General features: G+C 38.9%; 1 protein-coding gene across 1 annotated transcript in view; it reads right to left on the bottom strand.

Annotated features, from left to right (window-relative positions):
* HYDIN (HYDIN axonemal central pair apparatus protein) overlaps positions 1-19,054 on the bottom strand; it is a 501,386-nt gene that overhangs the window by 177,972 nt on the left and 304,360 nt on the right. Inside the window, 4 exon segments of the mRNA XM_061138904.1 lie at positions 703-838; positions 3,168-3,268; positions 5,725-5,960; positions 13,780-13,847. Of these exon segments, the coding sequence (XP_060994887.1) occupies positions 703-838; positions 3,168-3,268; positions 5,725-5,960; positions 13,780-13,847 (541 nt within the window).

Raw genomic sequence — 19,054 nt, 5'->3', positions numbered from 1 at the left:
TTGTAGCCAAATAAAACTATTTCATTTTCTGCATGAATTTTTATTAGAGTAGTACTTATAGAATTGAGTTTTAAACCCAAATACTTTCTTGGTAAACTGTATCTCATTAGCCATTAGTCCATTTACTGTAGTCTATACAGATATTTTTGAATCACTTTTCCAAGTGTGTTTAAGTACTTAGTCTCCCACCTAGATAGGTATAACGGCATGTGGAGAGATCCATTTCATAAAACATTAAGGAACAGTTCCTCCTTTCTCCTTCATATATTATCTCTAACTTTCCGGTGCAAAAAGTTCATTTATAAATACTGTATTAGCATATCTTAGTGATTCAGTTCAAGTCACAGCCATAGACATAAATGAAAACTCCCAGCTCTGCCTTATTTGCCATGCATGGTGAATTCACAGGCAACAATTTGCAGGTGCAACTTCTGCATGTTGGCCTAATTGACCCTTTCCCCTCTTTATCAAAGGCAATTTCCCTCAAAAAACAACAACTGTTTCCACCTGCAGCTGCTCACTCACACAGGGGGCAATCCAGCTGTGGCTTTATAACCCCACCCCCAGGTTATCCCACAGTTAAAAATCAGAATTTATGTAGATCATGTGGTCAGGAATATGGTTCTTTCAAAGGACTTCTCTTTCTCACTGAAGGAATCCAACTCATAAAAAGCAACACTGAAAATGGATAGAGTAACTCGCCTGAGGCAGGACCCGATAGCATCCTGGGAGGTCATCATCATTGACAAGCTGGATCGTTTTCTTATATGGATATTTCAGGAAGCAACGCCCGAAGTCCACCTCTGTATTAACCACGTGGAGGGTAGGTACAACACACCTGCTCGAGGGAAGGAGCACATTAAAGATTTCAAAAGGATGAAGGGAGAGCTTGTTTACATATGGGGGACGCAGTCCCAAGTTAAACACATTTGTCACTGTCACACGCTAGTTTTCCTCTAATAACCACATTAATCATTTTCACATCTTCTCTCCTGTCATCCCTCTCTCTAAGCCCCTAGTAACCACTTTTTAATCAAAAAAGGGCTATTAGGACGCCTTAAACACTGTCTTCTGTGGGTAATGACTAACATTTCCATTGTTTTTCATATTTGGCCTTTCTCTGGCAAGGAGCCCCCAAAGCACAAGTTCCTTAGGATAGTGGATCTGTTTCCATGACAAACAGGGCCCATGCCACCAGCATGGGGTCCTGACTCGCTGTGACACTTTGGACCAGAGTCCCCTGAGGCCCAGCAACAGCTCGCACCATCTAAATAATGGTACTAATTCTAATTTCCATGAGGAACAGCTGCCTTGGATCAGTGGGCTCAGGCAGCTGCTCGACCCAGAACTGGCACTGTGACAGTGGTGCTCAGTGTGGAGGGGGTGTTGTGGGGGACAGGAGTGAGGGATGGAAGGCCTGTGTGTGCAGACTGGCCTATTATTAGGTGACCTGGGTTTGATTTCGTGTCTGTTCAGTCCCCAGGTCTGCCCTGCCCTGCTGCATTTTCACAACATGGTGCCATGGTGAGGAGTGCTGGCGTGTGAATCTGTCAGAGCCAGGTTCAAATACTGACCTCACCAAGCACAACCTTGAGCCAGCTGCTCTCCCTCCCAGAGCCCCATTTTTGCTCATAGGTAGAAAGAAAATAATCTGAGGGACTGACATTGGCATCAGCTCTTCCTGGGGAAACACAGAAGATGGTGTGAATGAAGGCATGGCACAGGACCACCTGATGGCTCAGTACAATGTGATGCGCCCATGGTCCCTGCCCGACCAGTCGCACTGCTGGCTCTCTGGGAGAATCACTTTGGGGAGCACGTTCTAAAAGTAGCTCCTCTGTTGAGAGTCTGAGCAGTCCTTACAGACTGCTCCAAAAGTAGTGACACAAGAGTCTTGACCTCAAGTTCGAGTTTTAGCGGAAGATGAGGGTTCACTTTTAGTTAGAATGGGAGTTGTCAGTTGACCCAATGATTTTGGTAAAGCTTATCCTTTACTACCTGAAACACTGGGGCTGACAGGACTCATAGCATTTGACTTGGTCACAGAGTACACATGCTAGAAAACTCATAGCCTCCTATAACCCATTCCCCACCTTTTTAAAATGCAGGATTTTCTACTTAGAGCTGCAGGGAAAAGGCATTGTAAAGTATCAGAATAAAAGAAAAATAGAAAAGAAATGCAAGACTAGACAAAAGGTCAAACTTTGGGATAGAGAAGACCAAACAAAAGGATTTTTCCACTGTTCTTAAACAAATGATTAGTGAGGTCTCTGGAGGGAATATTAAGCAGATTGTGGCAAGAACTTGACCTTCAAGTTATTTTAGGGCTGCCCCCTGACTTCACTCAAGCCCAAGACAGAGGAAATGGTGCTGGTTATGATGACCCCACCAACCAGCATACCTGTGCCTTCTTTAAGGTGCATCTTCCTAAGATTCATGAAGGTCCTACATTCTAGGTACTAGAATACTGCCTGTTTCCTTCAGATGGCATTTTCATCCACACTATCAGGTCCCAGATCTGGACATGTGTTTACTTTGGCAAGAGCACGGACTGTGATTTTATTTAGGACCATGGTCAGCATCATTAGGTAACACACCTCGCTTAGAAAGGCTGTAAACTTAGTGAAAGAGACACAGTCAACACATGTCAGAGTCCGGATCTTACCCTGACTCCAGGACCCACTGTTGCCTCTATCGAAAAAGAGAGACAAGCTGTGATGGTTCTGAGGAGTTTATGATGTTAGTGAGGGCCTTGTTTTGGGGGGCCACTTGCAGCCTGCCTTTAAGTCCTACTGACAATGTCCTGGAGCAGGGCTATGAGCACCACTCTTTCTGCTGCACAGCTCTGGGGTACTATCTTTAAAGATAAAAACCAGCAACTGCTCATCTCTTCCTGATAAAACCTTGTCAAGTATACACACGGAAAATCAGACCCATTAAAGAGCACTATTATACTTAACACCTAACATACACATCCCTCCTCATATCTCCACCAAAGGTGTGTTTTCTCATATAAAACTTTGTCACTCCAATATCAGATTCTTCTTCCTTTCTCAGGAAAGGCAGTAAACTGGTTGGTTGCTCCTGTGCTGCCTTCCTTCCCGAGAGCCAGCCCATTACTGGTGGCTTGGGGAGACTGGGAAAGAGAAAGCAGGTGAGCGTGATACCTTGCTGTGATTAGGAGTGCCAGCACTTCCTCCCCGATGCCCTCCACATCTACCACCAGGGCCAGCTCATATTTCTGCACAGTGTTGGAGCATAACGTCACCTAGAAAGAAAAAGGTAAAAAGCTGCTCTTCTAAAAGGCCAGCTCTCCCCCTGCACAGGGGAGAAGGGGGCCAGGAGAGGACCACATGGATGTGTGTGGTTTCTAAGTACTTTATTAGAGGATATATGGCATTTAACATTTTTAGTTAAACAGGTTCCATTTCAGGGTCAGGGCATGCTGAGTTGTTTCAAAGGCCAGGTTAGATTCTAACAAATGGCTTTTGGTATAATAGGTCTGCTGAATTCTGAGGGGGTAGTATCAAAGGAGCCACAGATCTGGCATGAGGGGAAACCAGGCCCTGAAGGACATCAACATCAAACAAACTTTAATTACTGCAATTTAAAGTGTTCCCTATGCCTCTGGGCTATATAAATTCTGAAAATTCAGTACATCAATAAAACACTACAGCTAGATTTCACTTAAGGCAAAATAAATGAATATAACCAAGTCAGTGATAGAAATAGTGTGAAAAATAAACTAATCTTTTTTTTTTTAACCAAAATCTTGTAATTCCTCCCCACCTCCCATATTCATTATTAGAGCAGAAAACAGGAAACTCTGAAGAAAGGTTAATCCAAGGGCAGTATCTGACCAATATATTTTACCCTATGTTTGTATTTATTGTTGTGAAACTTGACATTTAGGTTTTTGAAGCCTTGTCACAATTTTTAATTGCTTTAAATGATTTGTATTGGAAGAGATACTTGTAAGTGTAGAAAAACAGCTTCTGGCATAGGTTATGGCTCTTCTATCTATAAATTATGCATCAGGTACTAATTAAAATTTTTTTGGTTGGAAAGGGAATTGTTGGATGCAAATTTGAATCCAGATAGACGTGGTTAAAGTGCAGATCAGGAGGGAAAACTGAGGCTTGGAGAAAACTTTCTGAAATACAAATGAAAAATAAAGCAAAGAGGGAGTTGCTGATTTAGAAGGAAAACTTGGCAGCTTTGGAGAGAAGCAGCCACTACAGCTCCAGATTCCTGGAGTGGCTCTAACCCTGACTAATGTCTCTGAGCTCTGGTTAGAGGAAGTGATTCTGGCAGAAACCTGCTGGATAGATGCTGTCTTCTAGAATCTTCCTGAACTACACGGGAGAAGATCCACAAAAGGGGGGAATGGTAGGTAATATGTAAGCTAAGCATTACTCTGTAAGAAATAATTCATTCATTGCAGCTGCAACTCTCCTTGGGCAAGTCACAATTAGCAACTGCTCTGATCTGAATGCTGACGTCCCCACCCCCCACCCCAAATGTATAGGCTGAAATCCTAACTCTCAACGTGCTGATTATTAGAAGGTAGGGCCTTTGGGAGGTCATGAGGGTGGAGCCCTCTTGAGCAGGATGAGTGCCCCTCTAAGAGGCCGCAGAGAGCTCCCTCGTCCCTTCACCAGGTGAGGATACAAGGAGACATCAGCAGTCTGAAATCTGAAAAATGGCCTTCACCAGAACCCTACCATGCTGGTACTCTGACCTCAGGCTTCCAACCTCCAGATTTTAAGAATAAATTTCTGATGTTTACAAGCCACCCAGTCTCTGGTCTTTTGTAATAGGAGCCCAAATGGGAAGTTACAACAATATGCGATATCAAACCTCACTGTATCCCTGAAGACCTTAGAAAAGCTGAAACTTCCTAGAATGGATTTAGGATGAATAAATTCATGGTGAGATATTATGAAGCATTTAAAGCAAATTTGGGGGGGTAAAACTCACAGCTGAACTAAATATTGAAAGGTAATGACTAAAGAGAAAATTATCACCTTACTTGTGAAGACATTTTTTTTTCTTTTCCAGAAAAGATAAAAATCATTTAAATTTAGCAGCCTTCAGTGTTGTTAGACCTAACTGCTTGGAGAAGCAAAAAATAAGTGATGGGAGACAGCAAAAACCTTTCTCAGTTAGCACTGGGACAATTCTGCTGTTGGCACTACAAGGCCATAAGCCAAGCATCACACTGTGGACCTTAAAGCACTGCTGGGAACATCACATCCACATTCACCAGGAAGCTCAGATTCAGGTTAAAAATTGGAATAAACTGGATATCATCTGGGGCATAAACCTGGATACTTACTAGTATAAATGATTTGAGTCTAATGGAGGACCTGATTGTCAATGAGCTCTTAAATATTTTTATATTAGTATTGAGTGCACTATTAGGCACAGAGCAGTGATTTCAGCAGAAATTGCTAGAATCCACTGTTCTGATAAAGGCAATGCATTTAGACTGATGGAAACCTACTGAAGCAGTGTCAGTTCTTTGGCCCAATATATTTTTATCTGGTTTCTTTTGCCACACTAGTTTACTTCCTTGTAGAAATAGACCCACTTTTCCATGTGAATTAGAGGCACTCCCTCTCATTGACACTGGGCACATAAAGCAAACGCTAGATGTGGTCTCAGTAACTATTTGACAGTTCAGCTGTATGGCTACATATGCTGGAAGGCTGAGCACTTTACCCTGATAGCAGCAAATCCCTGGGAGCGAATGGTGCCGCAGCTGGGGGTTATGGTGAATTCTTTTGGTCTTATTACAGGCAATTCATCCTTGTTCCAAAATGGTTTTTTGTTGTCTGAATACTGCTCACAACTTGAAATGCTTTGCTGGCCAACGCCATCCCCAGGGACACGCAGTTTGAAGGTCATGGGGACCAAGGAGGTATTATTGAGGGAACATATCAAGGTATGAGGAAACCCTGGAAAACAAAATATAAGGTGAGAAATAGATGCCCTATGATAGCTTCCCTTTAACTTCAACCTCCCCTCTCAGTGCCAAACCTCTTAAATGAATTAAACATGCAATTCATCACTGCTATTTATTTCCAACTCTCCCTGGTACTGTTTTCAGTTGCACAACCAATAAATACATTTCACTCATTCATTCAGTGAGTACTTGTTATGCACTTACTATGTAACAACAATAGACATGAAACAAACCACTCTGTCATTATCCAGACCCCTCTCCAGAGGTGGTGTCTATAATCAGTTTGTTGAGTAACCTTCTAGAAGCACATTTTGCATTTATTTTTACATAGAAATACAATTTTCCCCAAAGAATAGGAGGATATTTGCTCTTTTTATTTGCTGGTGTGTGAAAGGAGAAGCCCACGCAGTTTTGCTTGCTGTGTGACCAGAGCCTGCCAACACATTATATAATTCATCCTAGACTTGTCTGAGGCTCTTGCTCTTAGAGTAGATGACACAAAATCGAATAATAGCCTCTCCTGAGAGAGACTTTACGACCTGCTTTTGAGCTGGCCAAAGACTAGCTGGCCAAAGCTTTCACCTCCCTGAGACGAAACTGCTTTTTAATGTTATTTAATGTTATTTCTAGCCCTCCTACATTCAGTTCAGGGAGATTCGTGTTCCTTTCCTAAGAGATGTGGCTCCTTCTTGCCTGGCAAGCAATAAACCAAACTCTGATTTTGGATTCCCTAGGTGGTCATTGTATCTGCTACCATTTTCAGAACAAGAATGATCTAAAACCATAAGAGAATAAACATGCATATTTCTACTGGATGTAAACACTTCTCTTTCTATGTTGAAACCTACTGGGATAAAATACAACTGGTCTCCTGGAGTAATTGCTGCAGCACTGCTGGGGATATTTTGAACTGATCTACTTCTCCCCATCTGAGCCTTTGTCTACACATTAGGACTGTTGGAGGAAACACATCCACGTCTCCCTCATAATTTCGCACCTCCTTGGAAGAGACATTTTATGGAAGAATTGTGTGATTAAGGGCACTTGAAAGATTATTCTTGGAAATTCCAGAGATATTGCTAGAAAGTCATTTTCACAATTATATAATTGCTTCATCTGACTTCTCTGAAATTTTTCAAAATGACTCTTAAAACTACAGATTCTTCCTTATTTTACCTTATCATTTATGGGATAAACACTCTTCAAATGTATGGTGTAATTTGGAAGTGGATCCTATAAAGGTTCACATGTGTCTTTCCAAACCACTGCCCAGACTACGTTCCTGGATCTGTAAGGTTTTCTGAGAATAAAGTCAATTACAACCTTCTAGCTAGAACAATTCCTTGTACAACTACTTGTAGTAGCCGGTATTGCTTGTGTAGAAGCCCCCAAAAAAGAGGATATTGCTTTATTAAAGATCAAACATTCATTAATACAAATGTTATTCCTAGGTTTCTGGTTGCATCAAATCTGAATTACTATTCTACTGTCCATCTGAATGCAACTACTTTACATCTATTACATTAAAAAAAATCAACATCTATGTGTCTTTTCTTCAAATAATTAACAACACGCTTGGCCAGACTGCCTCAAAGACTCAAAGAGACACCTTCATAACTCTCTCAGTACTTAAATAATGATTTAAAAGATTGTAGTCTTAGGAGGTTTGACTCTCATTCAAGATGTATATTTTCATCTGACCTAGAAAGCCCCGAAAAAGAAACTTAAGGAAACTAGGGACAAAAGATCACAAGGCTACAAAGGAAAATTTTCAATTCTGACAAAAGGTGGTATATTGTTTGGAACATTATCTCTCTACCAATAATGGATCCTAACTAAGAAGAGTGTTAAACTGATTCAGTAATACCCAAGACCAAACATTAAATTACAAGTGACAGACTTTTGGGAATTCATTGGATATTTTAGACAATGGATTCCTAATTTTTCTAGTAAAATAAAAATCTCCACAAAGCAAAGAGAAATGTATTAGCAGAACATTGTGCAAAAACAGATGGTATTTTTGTAGCTGTCTATAGAAATATTTCACAATATAGGAGATCAACAGGCACATTTGTACAATCCATTTTGAAGATAAAAATATTCAGACTTAGAAAACAAACATTACTTAAAAATGGGATCCTCTGTTCACTTCAATGGTTTCTCATACCCCAACTATGAAGTGCCCCAAAGTCTGAGCTGGTCTTTGACAAAAATCTTATACCACAGGTCCCATCATAAAGTAGATACTTTCTGAATAAGAGTTGATAGGAAAATTTCTCCTCTGTAACTGGCTCCTGTCTTACATCCTGCTATCATATTCCAGAAAAAAATGTGCAGTCAGTTGTGGGTCTAAATCATACTTCAGAGGACCTTTCAAATACAAATGGGCTATGCCAAAATTATACAGTTAAAACATATTGTTGTAATTGTCTGTCTCGAGACAGATTTGAGCCTTCCTATACAGAAAGGCTGCTGCTGTAAATACGACTCAATCATTGTACTCAATAACTTTCCCCCATGGGGAACACCAGCCTTATGTAGAAGAGTTATAAAGAATCCTACAGTGTATTAACCATTTGATTAAAAAATGTCACAATCCACAATCTTTGGAAAATGTAGAGCATAAAAATTTTACTACTGATCTTAAGCTGGCCAAGCTCTCTAAGCCTCCTGGATTTCTTTAGTGAAGAGTTTTACTTTTAGTTCTAATGTCTATCAGACCAGGTTAGCTCCCTCTGGAAACTCAAAAGCTATTCACCTTAGGAAATAAAAACTAGAACAGCCATGGGATTACAAGTCTCTTTATCAATCTGAATCAAGCTTCCTTAATAGAGATGTAACTAAACATTGTCTAGAACCAACTCACCTATAAGTTCAAGAAGCCTTCCAAAAGCTCACCCTCAGAAACTTTCCCTTTTTTCAGCTTCAAAAATGAAAAAATAAACCAATAGTCTTTACGGCCTTCTAACAACTGATCCTGCAGCTAACTAAGAGGTGAGCCTTTGGATAAAAAGATGCCCAAAGAAACTGAATTACTGGCTGAAGACGTGTAGAAAACTACTCTTACTAAAGATTCTTTAGTTTTTCTTTCTTTTTTTTTTTTTAAATATCTTGGCCACGCTGTGCAGCACATGGAACTTTAGTTCCCAAACCAGGGATCAAACCTCTATCCTCTGCATTGCAAGGTGAATTCTTAACTGTTGGACCACCAGGGAAGTCCCTAGCTGGAGATCTTAAGTGGAAATTTGCTAAAATAAACTTTCAGAAATCAGTGACCTCAGCAGTAGATTGCTATTCTAAGATCCTCAGAAACAGCAGACTCTACATGAAGTTGAAAGATTCTGCTCATGAGTGACAGAAGATGATTTTGCAACATACCTGGTATTACTGAGTTTCACACTTTACCTTGTATACTTTCGTTCTTATCATTCTGCCATATTATTCTCTATTTCTACCTTAAGGTCATATTTATTCTTAATCCTTCTGATATCCGCTGTTGTGTTTCCCTTTACTGCTGCTTCTGCTGCTGCTAAGTTGACTCAGTTGTGTCTGACTCTGTGTGACCCCATAGACGGCAGCCAACCAGGCTCCCGCATCCCTGGGATTCTCCAGGCAAGAACACTGGAGTGGGGTACCATTGCCTTCCCCATTACTGCTAATGATCCCTTACTCAAATCTAGGCTTTGCTTATGCCTACTGTAATCTCTTCTGCCAACCTTTCTAAGAACTTCCTATGATCACGACAATTAAGCTCTGCCCATAACTCTCTACTTTACACCTTCCTAAAGTTAACTTAAATACTTCTCCTTGAGTAAAATACTGCTAGTTAATACTAGGCCATGTGTATTTTTGACGCTTATATTTATTTATCCCAACAACTCTGCCCTCAAACCCTAACTTCTCTGTCTAAATTATCTAATGGTCAAGTCCACTGAGAACCCAGAGCCTTCCAATTTCCTTATTCTCATTCAGCAAGTTCTTGTACCTCCTGAAAAATAGTGATTTTTGCAGATACTTATCCTGCCCCATTTGATCTATCACCTGGTATACCACTGATGATTTGGTTCATTTCATTCCTTGATCAATCTGAGGCGTTATCAATGTCCCAGTGTTCCTTCAGGGACAATCACTACCCAAGTTCTATAATTTAACTCTCTCAATACTGTAGCTTTAGTCAAACTATTAGATATGACATCCAACATCCAATCCTACAATCACAGTCTCCAGCAGTTCAGTTCAGTCACTCAGTCGTGTCTGACTCTTTGCGACCGGATGCCATGATCTTAGTTTTCTGAATGTTGAGCTTTAAGCCAATGTTTTCACTCTCCTCTTTCACTTTCATCAAGAAGCTCTTTTGTTCTTCTTCACTTTCTGCCATAAGGGTGATGTCACCTGCATATCTGAGGTTATTGATATTTCTCCTGACAATCTTGATTCCAGCTTGTGCTTCATCCAGTCCAGCATTTCTCATGATGTACTCTGCGTATAAGTTAAACAAGCAGGGTGACAATATACAGCCTTGACGTACTCCTCTTCTAGTTTGGAACCAGTCTGTTGTTCCATGTCCAGACCTAACTGTTGCTTCCTGACCTGAATACAGATTTCCCAAGAGGCAAGTCAGGTGGTCTGGTATTCCCATCTCTTGAAGAATTTTCCACAGTTTGTTGTGATCCACACAGTCAAAGGCTTTGGCATAGTCAATAAAGCAAAAATAGATGTTCTTTTGGAACTCTTTTGCTTTTACGATGATCCAGCAGATGTTGGCAATTTGATCTCTGGTTCCTCTGCCTTTACTAAAACCAGCTTGAACATCTGGAAGTTGACAGTTCACGTATTGTTGAAGCCTGGCCTGGAGAATTTTGAGCATTACTTTACTAGCATGTGAGATGAGTACAACTGTGCAGTAGTTTGAGCATTCTTTGGCATTGTCTTTCTTCGGGATTGGAATGAAGGCTGACCTTTTCCAGTCTTGTGGCCACTGCTGAGTTTTCAAATTTGCTGGCATACTGAGTGCAGCACTTTAACAGGGTCATCTTTTAGGATTTCAAACCACTCAACTGGAATTCCATCCCCTCCACTAGCTTTGTTCATAGTGATGCTTCCTAAGGCCCACTTGACTTTGCATTCCAGGATGTCTGGCTCCAGGTGAGTGATCACACCATCGTGATTATCTGGGTCATGAAGATCTTTTTTGTACAGTTCTTCTGTGTATTCTTGCCACCTCTTCTTAATATCTTCTGCTTCTGTTAGGTCCATACCATTCCTGTCCTTTATTGAGCCCATCTTTGCCTGAAATGTTCCCTTGGTATCTTTAACTTCCTTGAAGAGATCTCTAGTCTTTCCCATTCTGCTGTTTTCCTCTGTTTCTTTGCACTGATCACTGAGGAAGCCTTTCTTATCTGTGCTTGCTATAGCCATACTTTAAATATTTTAGATACCAACCAATAGTACTATTACCTCTTACCTACTTTATGATAATTACAATATCCTAATATCATAACCAGCAGACCCTGTGATGCCAAATCTAGATCTTTATCTGTAATCAAGTAAATGTCATGTCTCTACTACTAGCCCATAATTGATGCCTCTTCAAGAATGGGCCTTAGTGCCCATAAGGGGATGATATTATCAACTTCAGTTACCCTAATGTACTACCCAGCCCTACTATAGTGCCTGCAGACCTTGCTTAACTTCATACAATGTATCTGTCATCCTGAAATAATTTAAGAAGTCCTCCAATGTATGGCTGGCTTCTGTAACAGTTCTTTTCTCTCTTGCATCTGGAACTACCAATGTACACCTCTATTAGTCTTTCGTCCCTGAGCCAGTAACATGCTTTATTTTCTCTCTCTCATCAAAGCCCTACCTGCATAGGTGAGGTAATAATTAGAGAACTTCAAATAAATAATTCTCCAATGAACCATGTTTCTTTGTGGTAGGAGGCCAATCTACCTGGAGAAATGCATGATACCTGGTATTGGAGTCATGAAGACTCTAGTTCCAATTTTGGAATTTGAAATATTATCACAAGATAATTTTGAAAGATTGTTACAAAACTGTTCCTAACTTTGGTCATTACAGTGCAGAATCCAGAAGCACAGAAAAGTAGCTTGAATTCACTGACCCAAGTGTTACGAAAATCAAACAACCTTAGATTTCCTGTTGGCAAGAAAAAAGGGTATGCTATTGTTAACCTTTCTTGTCATAACAGAGAGAAGACTAAGGAATCCGTCTCCAAACTCAAAGAAAAGGCAATTTGGGTTCTGAGGGTGGACTCAGGAGAGGAAGTTCTCAGATCTCAGACTTGGGTAGTCTTGGGTCATAGCTCTGTACTGTCTTCTAACCTCTTATATCACAAGAGTCTAGCTTCTGTATCACCTCTTATTGTGCATCTGTCACAGTTACCCTTCACAGTTACCCTTCAAGTTGCAGGTCACTTTTATTTTCCTTCAAAGGAGTCTATCATTCAGATATGCCCTACAGATCTGTAAACATCTCTCTAGTCATTTTCACATTCTACATGAAGAGACATTCAACTTCATTTATATAAACTTTCTTATGGTATGTGCCTTACCCAATATAACATAGGTCAGGATGGGGGCATTGTATAAATACATGTGCTCTGAATTTTAAAAGACTTTTACAACATCCACGTGTAAAAGCAATTTATAAAGGCATTATGATTTTTCTTAAGAACTATTTTTCCCCAAGTTAGATGGGCCAACTTGAAATGAAGCAAAAGAAATAAAAGTCAAAATGGAAAACAATAGAGCAAAATGGAAATAATTAAGGAATAAAGATTCAGACTAGGGTTTCTCAATTTTAAAAAAATTATCACCTCCTAAAAAGAACCATTGTGATAAACTAATTTTATATCATCAAATCAGTTAATTAAATATGACTTAAATTAGACTCAGTTCTCTCTAACAAGAGAAATAAATACCAAGGAAAAAGATCATTGGGTAGGGTGGACCTTTGGACACAAACCAATGTTATATCTAAGTTTTCTCAACCCCTAGGAATCAATTTTTGCTTCTCTAGGGGCAACTGTCAACACCCAAGTTGACAAAATATGATTTAGATAGATCTCAATTGAAATACTAATTCTGCTACAGCTGTGTGACCTTTGGGAGTTATTTAACAGTTCCAGTGCTCAGGTCTTCTATCTTTAAAATGTAAACCTTAGAGAGTGCCTCACCCTAGGATTGCTAACGTGTTTAAATGTCATATTTCATATTATTACTTAGCAGCAATTGGACTGCAAGAAAGAACCAATTAATAAGTAAATTTCCTTCCACTGTTGTTATCATTTCTATCATTGGGGAAGTTCAGATGGGAGACAATGACTCAGTGAAGCAAGTGAGTAAAAAGTCTATACAATGATAAAGAAGAGTCTTTAATTTGAAGTGATAAAACACCTGACTTAAACCACCATTGAGTTCACTTTAAATTTGAGAGCATCTCTGTTGACAGGCTGTGTAGCCAAAGTGGGAAGTCAAAATCTGCAGAAAAAAAGAGTGTTCAGAATGTTCAGATAGTGGAGTGAAACATAAAGCATTCTGTTGTTCTATTGCAGGAAGTGGGGTGGACAGCCATGGCCTAACAACTACTAGTGTCCAGCACAAGGCTAAAACGTTCACCTAAAAACTAGGAAATGGCAATAAAGTGCTAGAGCAGAAGAACAATTCTAGAACCTCTTAGCTATTGCCCACACAAAATGGCAAGAGAAATTCTTTGTAAACCTTCTCCCTCCCACATAGAGGGAAAAGGAATTTTTCTCAGTATCTAATTTAAAATGGAAAAGTACTCACCAAAGGAAACATCACCAAAACGCAGAGCAGGAACATTAAAATGGAAGGTAGGTCCAATGACACAGCCTCTGGAAGTAAGAATATACATTGAGGGAATGGAAAGGGAACCCAATGAATTCAAGGTAACAATCAAGAAGTGGGCAGAGAGTGAGCACTGAAAACTATAATTTGGCATTTAATCAATTACAGCATCATCTAGGACTCACAGAAACTGTGAGATGATGGTCAATCACAATGGTTCTTAAAATTCCTTTACAACTCAAACCTTTGAGTTTTAGCGAATGATGCTATGGTTAACTTATCACCATATTCCTACCAGTGATGAGGCAGAGAAGACACACCACTGAACTAATGGCACAAAATGTTAATGTGGACGAGATACACAACATGACAAGTTATTAACTCAGACAAGAAAAAATTACAGGTCTAATCCAGGTATAGACATCAAAGACTATCAATGATAGCAGTATTCCTTGGCCCACACTTTTATAAATCTGTTTTAATCCAGTTCCTACCACCAACTAGCTGTGATCTTGGTCAATCACTTTACCTCTGTAGGTCTCAGTTTTTCTCCTAACATACACAAGAGAAGATGGGAATAGGTGGCCTTTAAGGACTCTTTAACTGTTGATTTTCTGTTTCCCTCTCATGCAAGGCTCATGATCTTGGAGTGATGCTCTAGCTTAAAATAAATAATAGAGATTCCATAGCTTCTAGCTGACTTCAGGTGTGGTAGATAGTATATTGGTCCCCAAAGATGTCTATGTGCTAACAACCCCCAGAATCTATGAATATATTAGGTGACATGGCAAAGGCTAATTAAGGTAGCAGAAGGAATTGAAGTTGCTAATTAACTGAACTTAAAATAAGGAAATTGGGCTTACCAGGTGATGCTACTGGTAAAGAACCCACCTACCAATGTAAAAGATATAAGAGATGTAAGAGATGCAGGTCCAATCCCTAGGTTGGGAAGATTCCCTGGAGGAAGGCATGGCAATCTACTCCAGTATTCTTGCATGGAGAACCCCATGGACTGAGGAGCCTGGAGGGCTACAATCCATAGGGTTGCAGAGAGTTGGACACTACCTAAGTGACTTAGCAGGCACACACACAAGATATGGACATCAGTCTGACTTATCTAGTTGGGTTCAATGCAATCACTAGGATCTTTAAAATCGGAACACGGAGGCAGAAGACAAGGTAGGAGTGAGGCAATGTGAAAAAGATTCAACCAGCTTTTGCTAGGTTTGAAGATGGAGGAGGGAGATCATGAGCTAAAGACTGTGGGCAGCATCAAGAAGCCAAACAAGGTTAGGAAACAAATGCTCCCCAAGAGCTACCATAAACAAAGACAGCCCTGGCCAATACTTTGATTTTAGCTCCGCTAGACCTGTGTTGGACTTAAAATAATATATGTGTATTGCTTTAAGCTACTGAGTTTGTGGTAATTTGTTACAGCAGCAATAGAAAACTAATATATCAGATATTTGTTTATCCTTGCCTTTTTCTATGGTCTATGTCCCTAAAATCTCTAGACCAAAGTTAAGAACTGAAATAATTCCCCATTTGTGTGCCAGACTTTCAAAAGTTATAGACACACAAATACCAGAAATCCCACTAAGCCTGAGTCTTCTAATCCACCCAGATCCAGATGTTGGTGATGCAGGTGTGTCATACCATGCTGAATGAACTTGGTGCCCCAGTGATACTTCCGGCTGCTAGAGATCTGACTATAATATGTTGAGGGGCTCCTGCAAGCCTGGGAGGAGAGATGACAACAAAGACTCAGTGCAGGAAGTCTGGATTCTAAAAGCCTTTCCCAGGACCATCTTTTCTATTTTATGCTAATAATCCAAAGTGGTTTCAAAAGGAGCAGCTGGTACTCAGGAGGAATTAGGATCCAGCTGAGAATGAAGTCAAACGAGCCTACAGATTAGAGACTTGATTTGTAAAAAAAGTTTTTGGGAGGCCAAAGTAACGAATAGATCAAAAGAGTCTGCAGTGCACAAAAGCATAAAGAAATAGGAAAGAAGATCACAAAATTGCACAATGCAGTCGTTTAATCAGTGAAGCAGAAAAAAACCAGAGTTAAATCGCATTTGTTCAAAGGCACATATAACTAAGGGAACGGCAGCTGAATACCAACTGGGCTTAGACGCTGTCACATCCATTCAAACAGGGATTCTGAATATTAGGACAGTCTCTGCCAAGATGGTACCCAACACCAATGCAGTGGTCTGTTAAGATTAGAATTTTAAAGACCAAGAGATAGAGTGATTGAATTATTATATTGTTATGTAAAACAGACTGAATGAAAAATAAGCTACAGTTAAACTTCATAAAGTCACATGTGTCAAAATAGGAGAGTATAAAATTGCTTATAGGTAATTTTAAAAAAATCACTTCAATTTTAGTGTTGTTTATCCAACCATTTTAAGTACTGTGTCATGCAGTTGGAGAAATAAACAGAAATAGAAAAAAATTCAGCAATAGTTCTGATAACTTTCAAGGTATACTAGCAAAAATTATGTGGTATTGAGGAAAGAAGATTACCTGACAGTAAAAGAATAAGAAATAAAATTTCAGAATCCACAATATAAACTTTATAGAGACTTCCTGGGCTATAAGGCCCAAGAGAGTGTCCCTGGCAAAGTCATAAGTAAAATGAGTATTACTGTGTGGAACCGAAAATAAATAAAAAATTGTACATGTATTTCAACCTTTATCATTAGACATTTATTTGTGACACCACACATTTACCAAGTTTTCAAAATTACTGTTTGTGGTATGACATGCTAGAACAATTCTGGACAAATGCAATTTAGACAGGAATATTTCTCTTAGCAATTTGTAATTAGTTTTAGGATGAAATAAACATTCTTTCCACAGTCAGATTTTCCTTTCCTTTGCAAGAAACAAGGAGTGAACATGCAGAAAAAAAAAGGCATGGGAGCTGGTATGAATGGTAAGGTCCAGAGACTTAAGAGACCTAAACTTCACAGAATACCTGGAGTATTAACTAGTCCAAACTTACTTGTGAAAATGTTCCTAGAAGATTTCTAAACTCTGTTATTCACAGTGGAGAACCCAAGCACATTCTGATCTATTCAGACATTGCTAGTGACATGCAACACTATATAGTGCATGCTTGGGGTCTTTAGGGGAAGAGAGGAGAGATTTAAAAAATTCACCCATGAAATGACAGAACTATTATTCAATATTATAGGCTTTTGGAAATTTTAAAAAAATAACAGCCTCATTCAAATATAATTCATATGCTATAAATTCACCCACTTAACAGGTACCATGTTGCAGCATGTACATCCTTCTTTCTTTTCTCATTCCTTTTTATGGTCTTAATAACATTCTATTGTGTGAATAGACAATGTTTTATTTATACATTCATCAGCTGGGAGACACTTGGATTATTTCCACCTTTTGGCTACTAAGAATAATGCAGTGTTAAACATTCACATGCAAGTTTTTGTGTGGATTTAAATTTTCATTTTTCTTGGGTAGGTATCTAGGAATGGATTGCTAGATTATAAGGTAATTCAAAGTCTACCTCTTCGAAAATCTGTCAGACTGTTCCAAAGTGACTGCAAATTTTACATTCCCACCATCAGTGTATGAGCCTTCTTATTTCTCTACCTTCTCTACAACACTTGCTATTTTCTATTTTTAAGTTATAGCCATCCACACAGGTATGAAGTTGCATCTCAATGTGATTTCTATTTGCATCTCCTTGATGATTAACGATGTTGAGAGTCTATTCACATGTTATTAGTTATCTGCATATCTTTTTTAGAGAAAAGTCTGCTCAGACAGTTTGCCCATTTTTAACTGGGTTGTCTTTTTGTTACTGAGTGTTAGTGTCCTGTATATATCTTAGATAGACGCCCCTTTTCAGATATATGATTTACAAATATTTTTTCCCATTTCGTAGTTTGCTTTTTTCATTTTCTTAATAGTGTCCTTTGAAGCACAAAATTTAAAAATTCTGATCAAGTCTAATTTACTTACTTTTCCTTTGATTGCTTATACTTAGGTGTCATATTTAAGAAATCTTTGCCTAATCCAAAGTCATGTATAGTTGCACCTATGCTTTACTTTAAAAGTTTTATAGTTTTAGTTGTTACATTTAGGTCTTTGGTCTATGTGTGTGTTAGCCACTAAGTCATGTCCGACTCTTTTGTTACCCCATGGACTGTACACCGCCAGGCTCCTCTGTCCATGGGATTATTTGAATAAGAATACTGGGGTGGGTTGCCATTCCCTTCTCCAGGGCATCTTCTGGACCCAGGGATCGAACCCAAGTCTCCTGCACTGCAGGCAGATTCTTTACCGTCTGAGCCACAAGGGAAGTCCATATTAATTCTGTATATGGTGTGAGATGGAGGGGGGTTGCATGGAACTTTATTCTTTTGAATGTAGATATCCAGTTGCTCTAGCATCATTTGTTGAAAAACACTATCCTTTTTCCCATTGAATTTTCTTGATACTCTTGATAAAAATAAACTGACCATAAGCATATGAATTTATTTTTGGAATCTCAATTCTGTGCCATTGATCTATATGTCTATCTTAATACCAGAATAACAGATGCTTGATTACTGCATCAAAACTGTAGTATGTTTTGAAATGGGATATATAAATTCTCCAAATTTAGGGTTTTTTAAAAAAATTATTTTGGCTATTCTGGATTTCTTGCTTTTCCATATAAACTTTAATATCAGCTCATCAATTACTGCAAAAGAACAGCTGGAATTTTGATAGAATCATGTTGAATCTATACATCAGTTTGTGAAATCTTGCCATCTTAGGTTAATACTAAGTCTTCTAATCCATGTCACTTATTTAGGTCTTCTTTTAAATTCATTTTTGATGAGGTTTTGTAGTTTTCAATGTGTAAGTCTAACACTTTTTTTTTTGTTACATTTATTCCCAACTATATCATTCTTTTAACTATTTTAAGAGGAATTTTCTTAATTTCCTTTTTGAATTTTCATTGCTACTCTTCAGTAATACAATTGATTTTTGTATATGGGCCTATATTGTATAATTTTTCTGAACTCAATTGCTAGCTCTATAGCTTTTTGGTGGAATCCTTGGAATATTCTACATATCACATCATCTGCAAAGAGAGATAGTTTTACTTCTTCCTTTTCAGTCTGAAAGTCTTTTTTTTTTTTTTCTTGCCTAATTGCCTTGGATAGAACTTTCAATACAATGTTAAACAAAAACAACTTTCAGTTTTATTTTTTCTCTATTGTTT

This window comes from Dama dama, chromosome 4 (assembly GCF_033118175.1).
Source record: "Dama dama isolate Ldn47 chromosome 4, ASM3311817v1, whole genome shotgun sequence".
NCBI lineage: Eukaryota > Metazoa > Chordata > Mammalia > Artiodactyla > Cervidae > Dama > Dama dama.
This window is presented reverse-complemented; position numbering and strand designations above follow the sequence as displayed.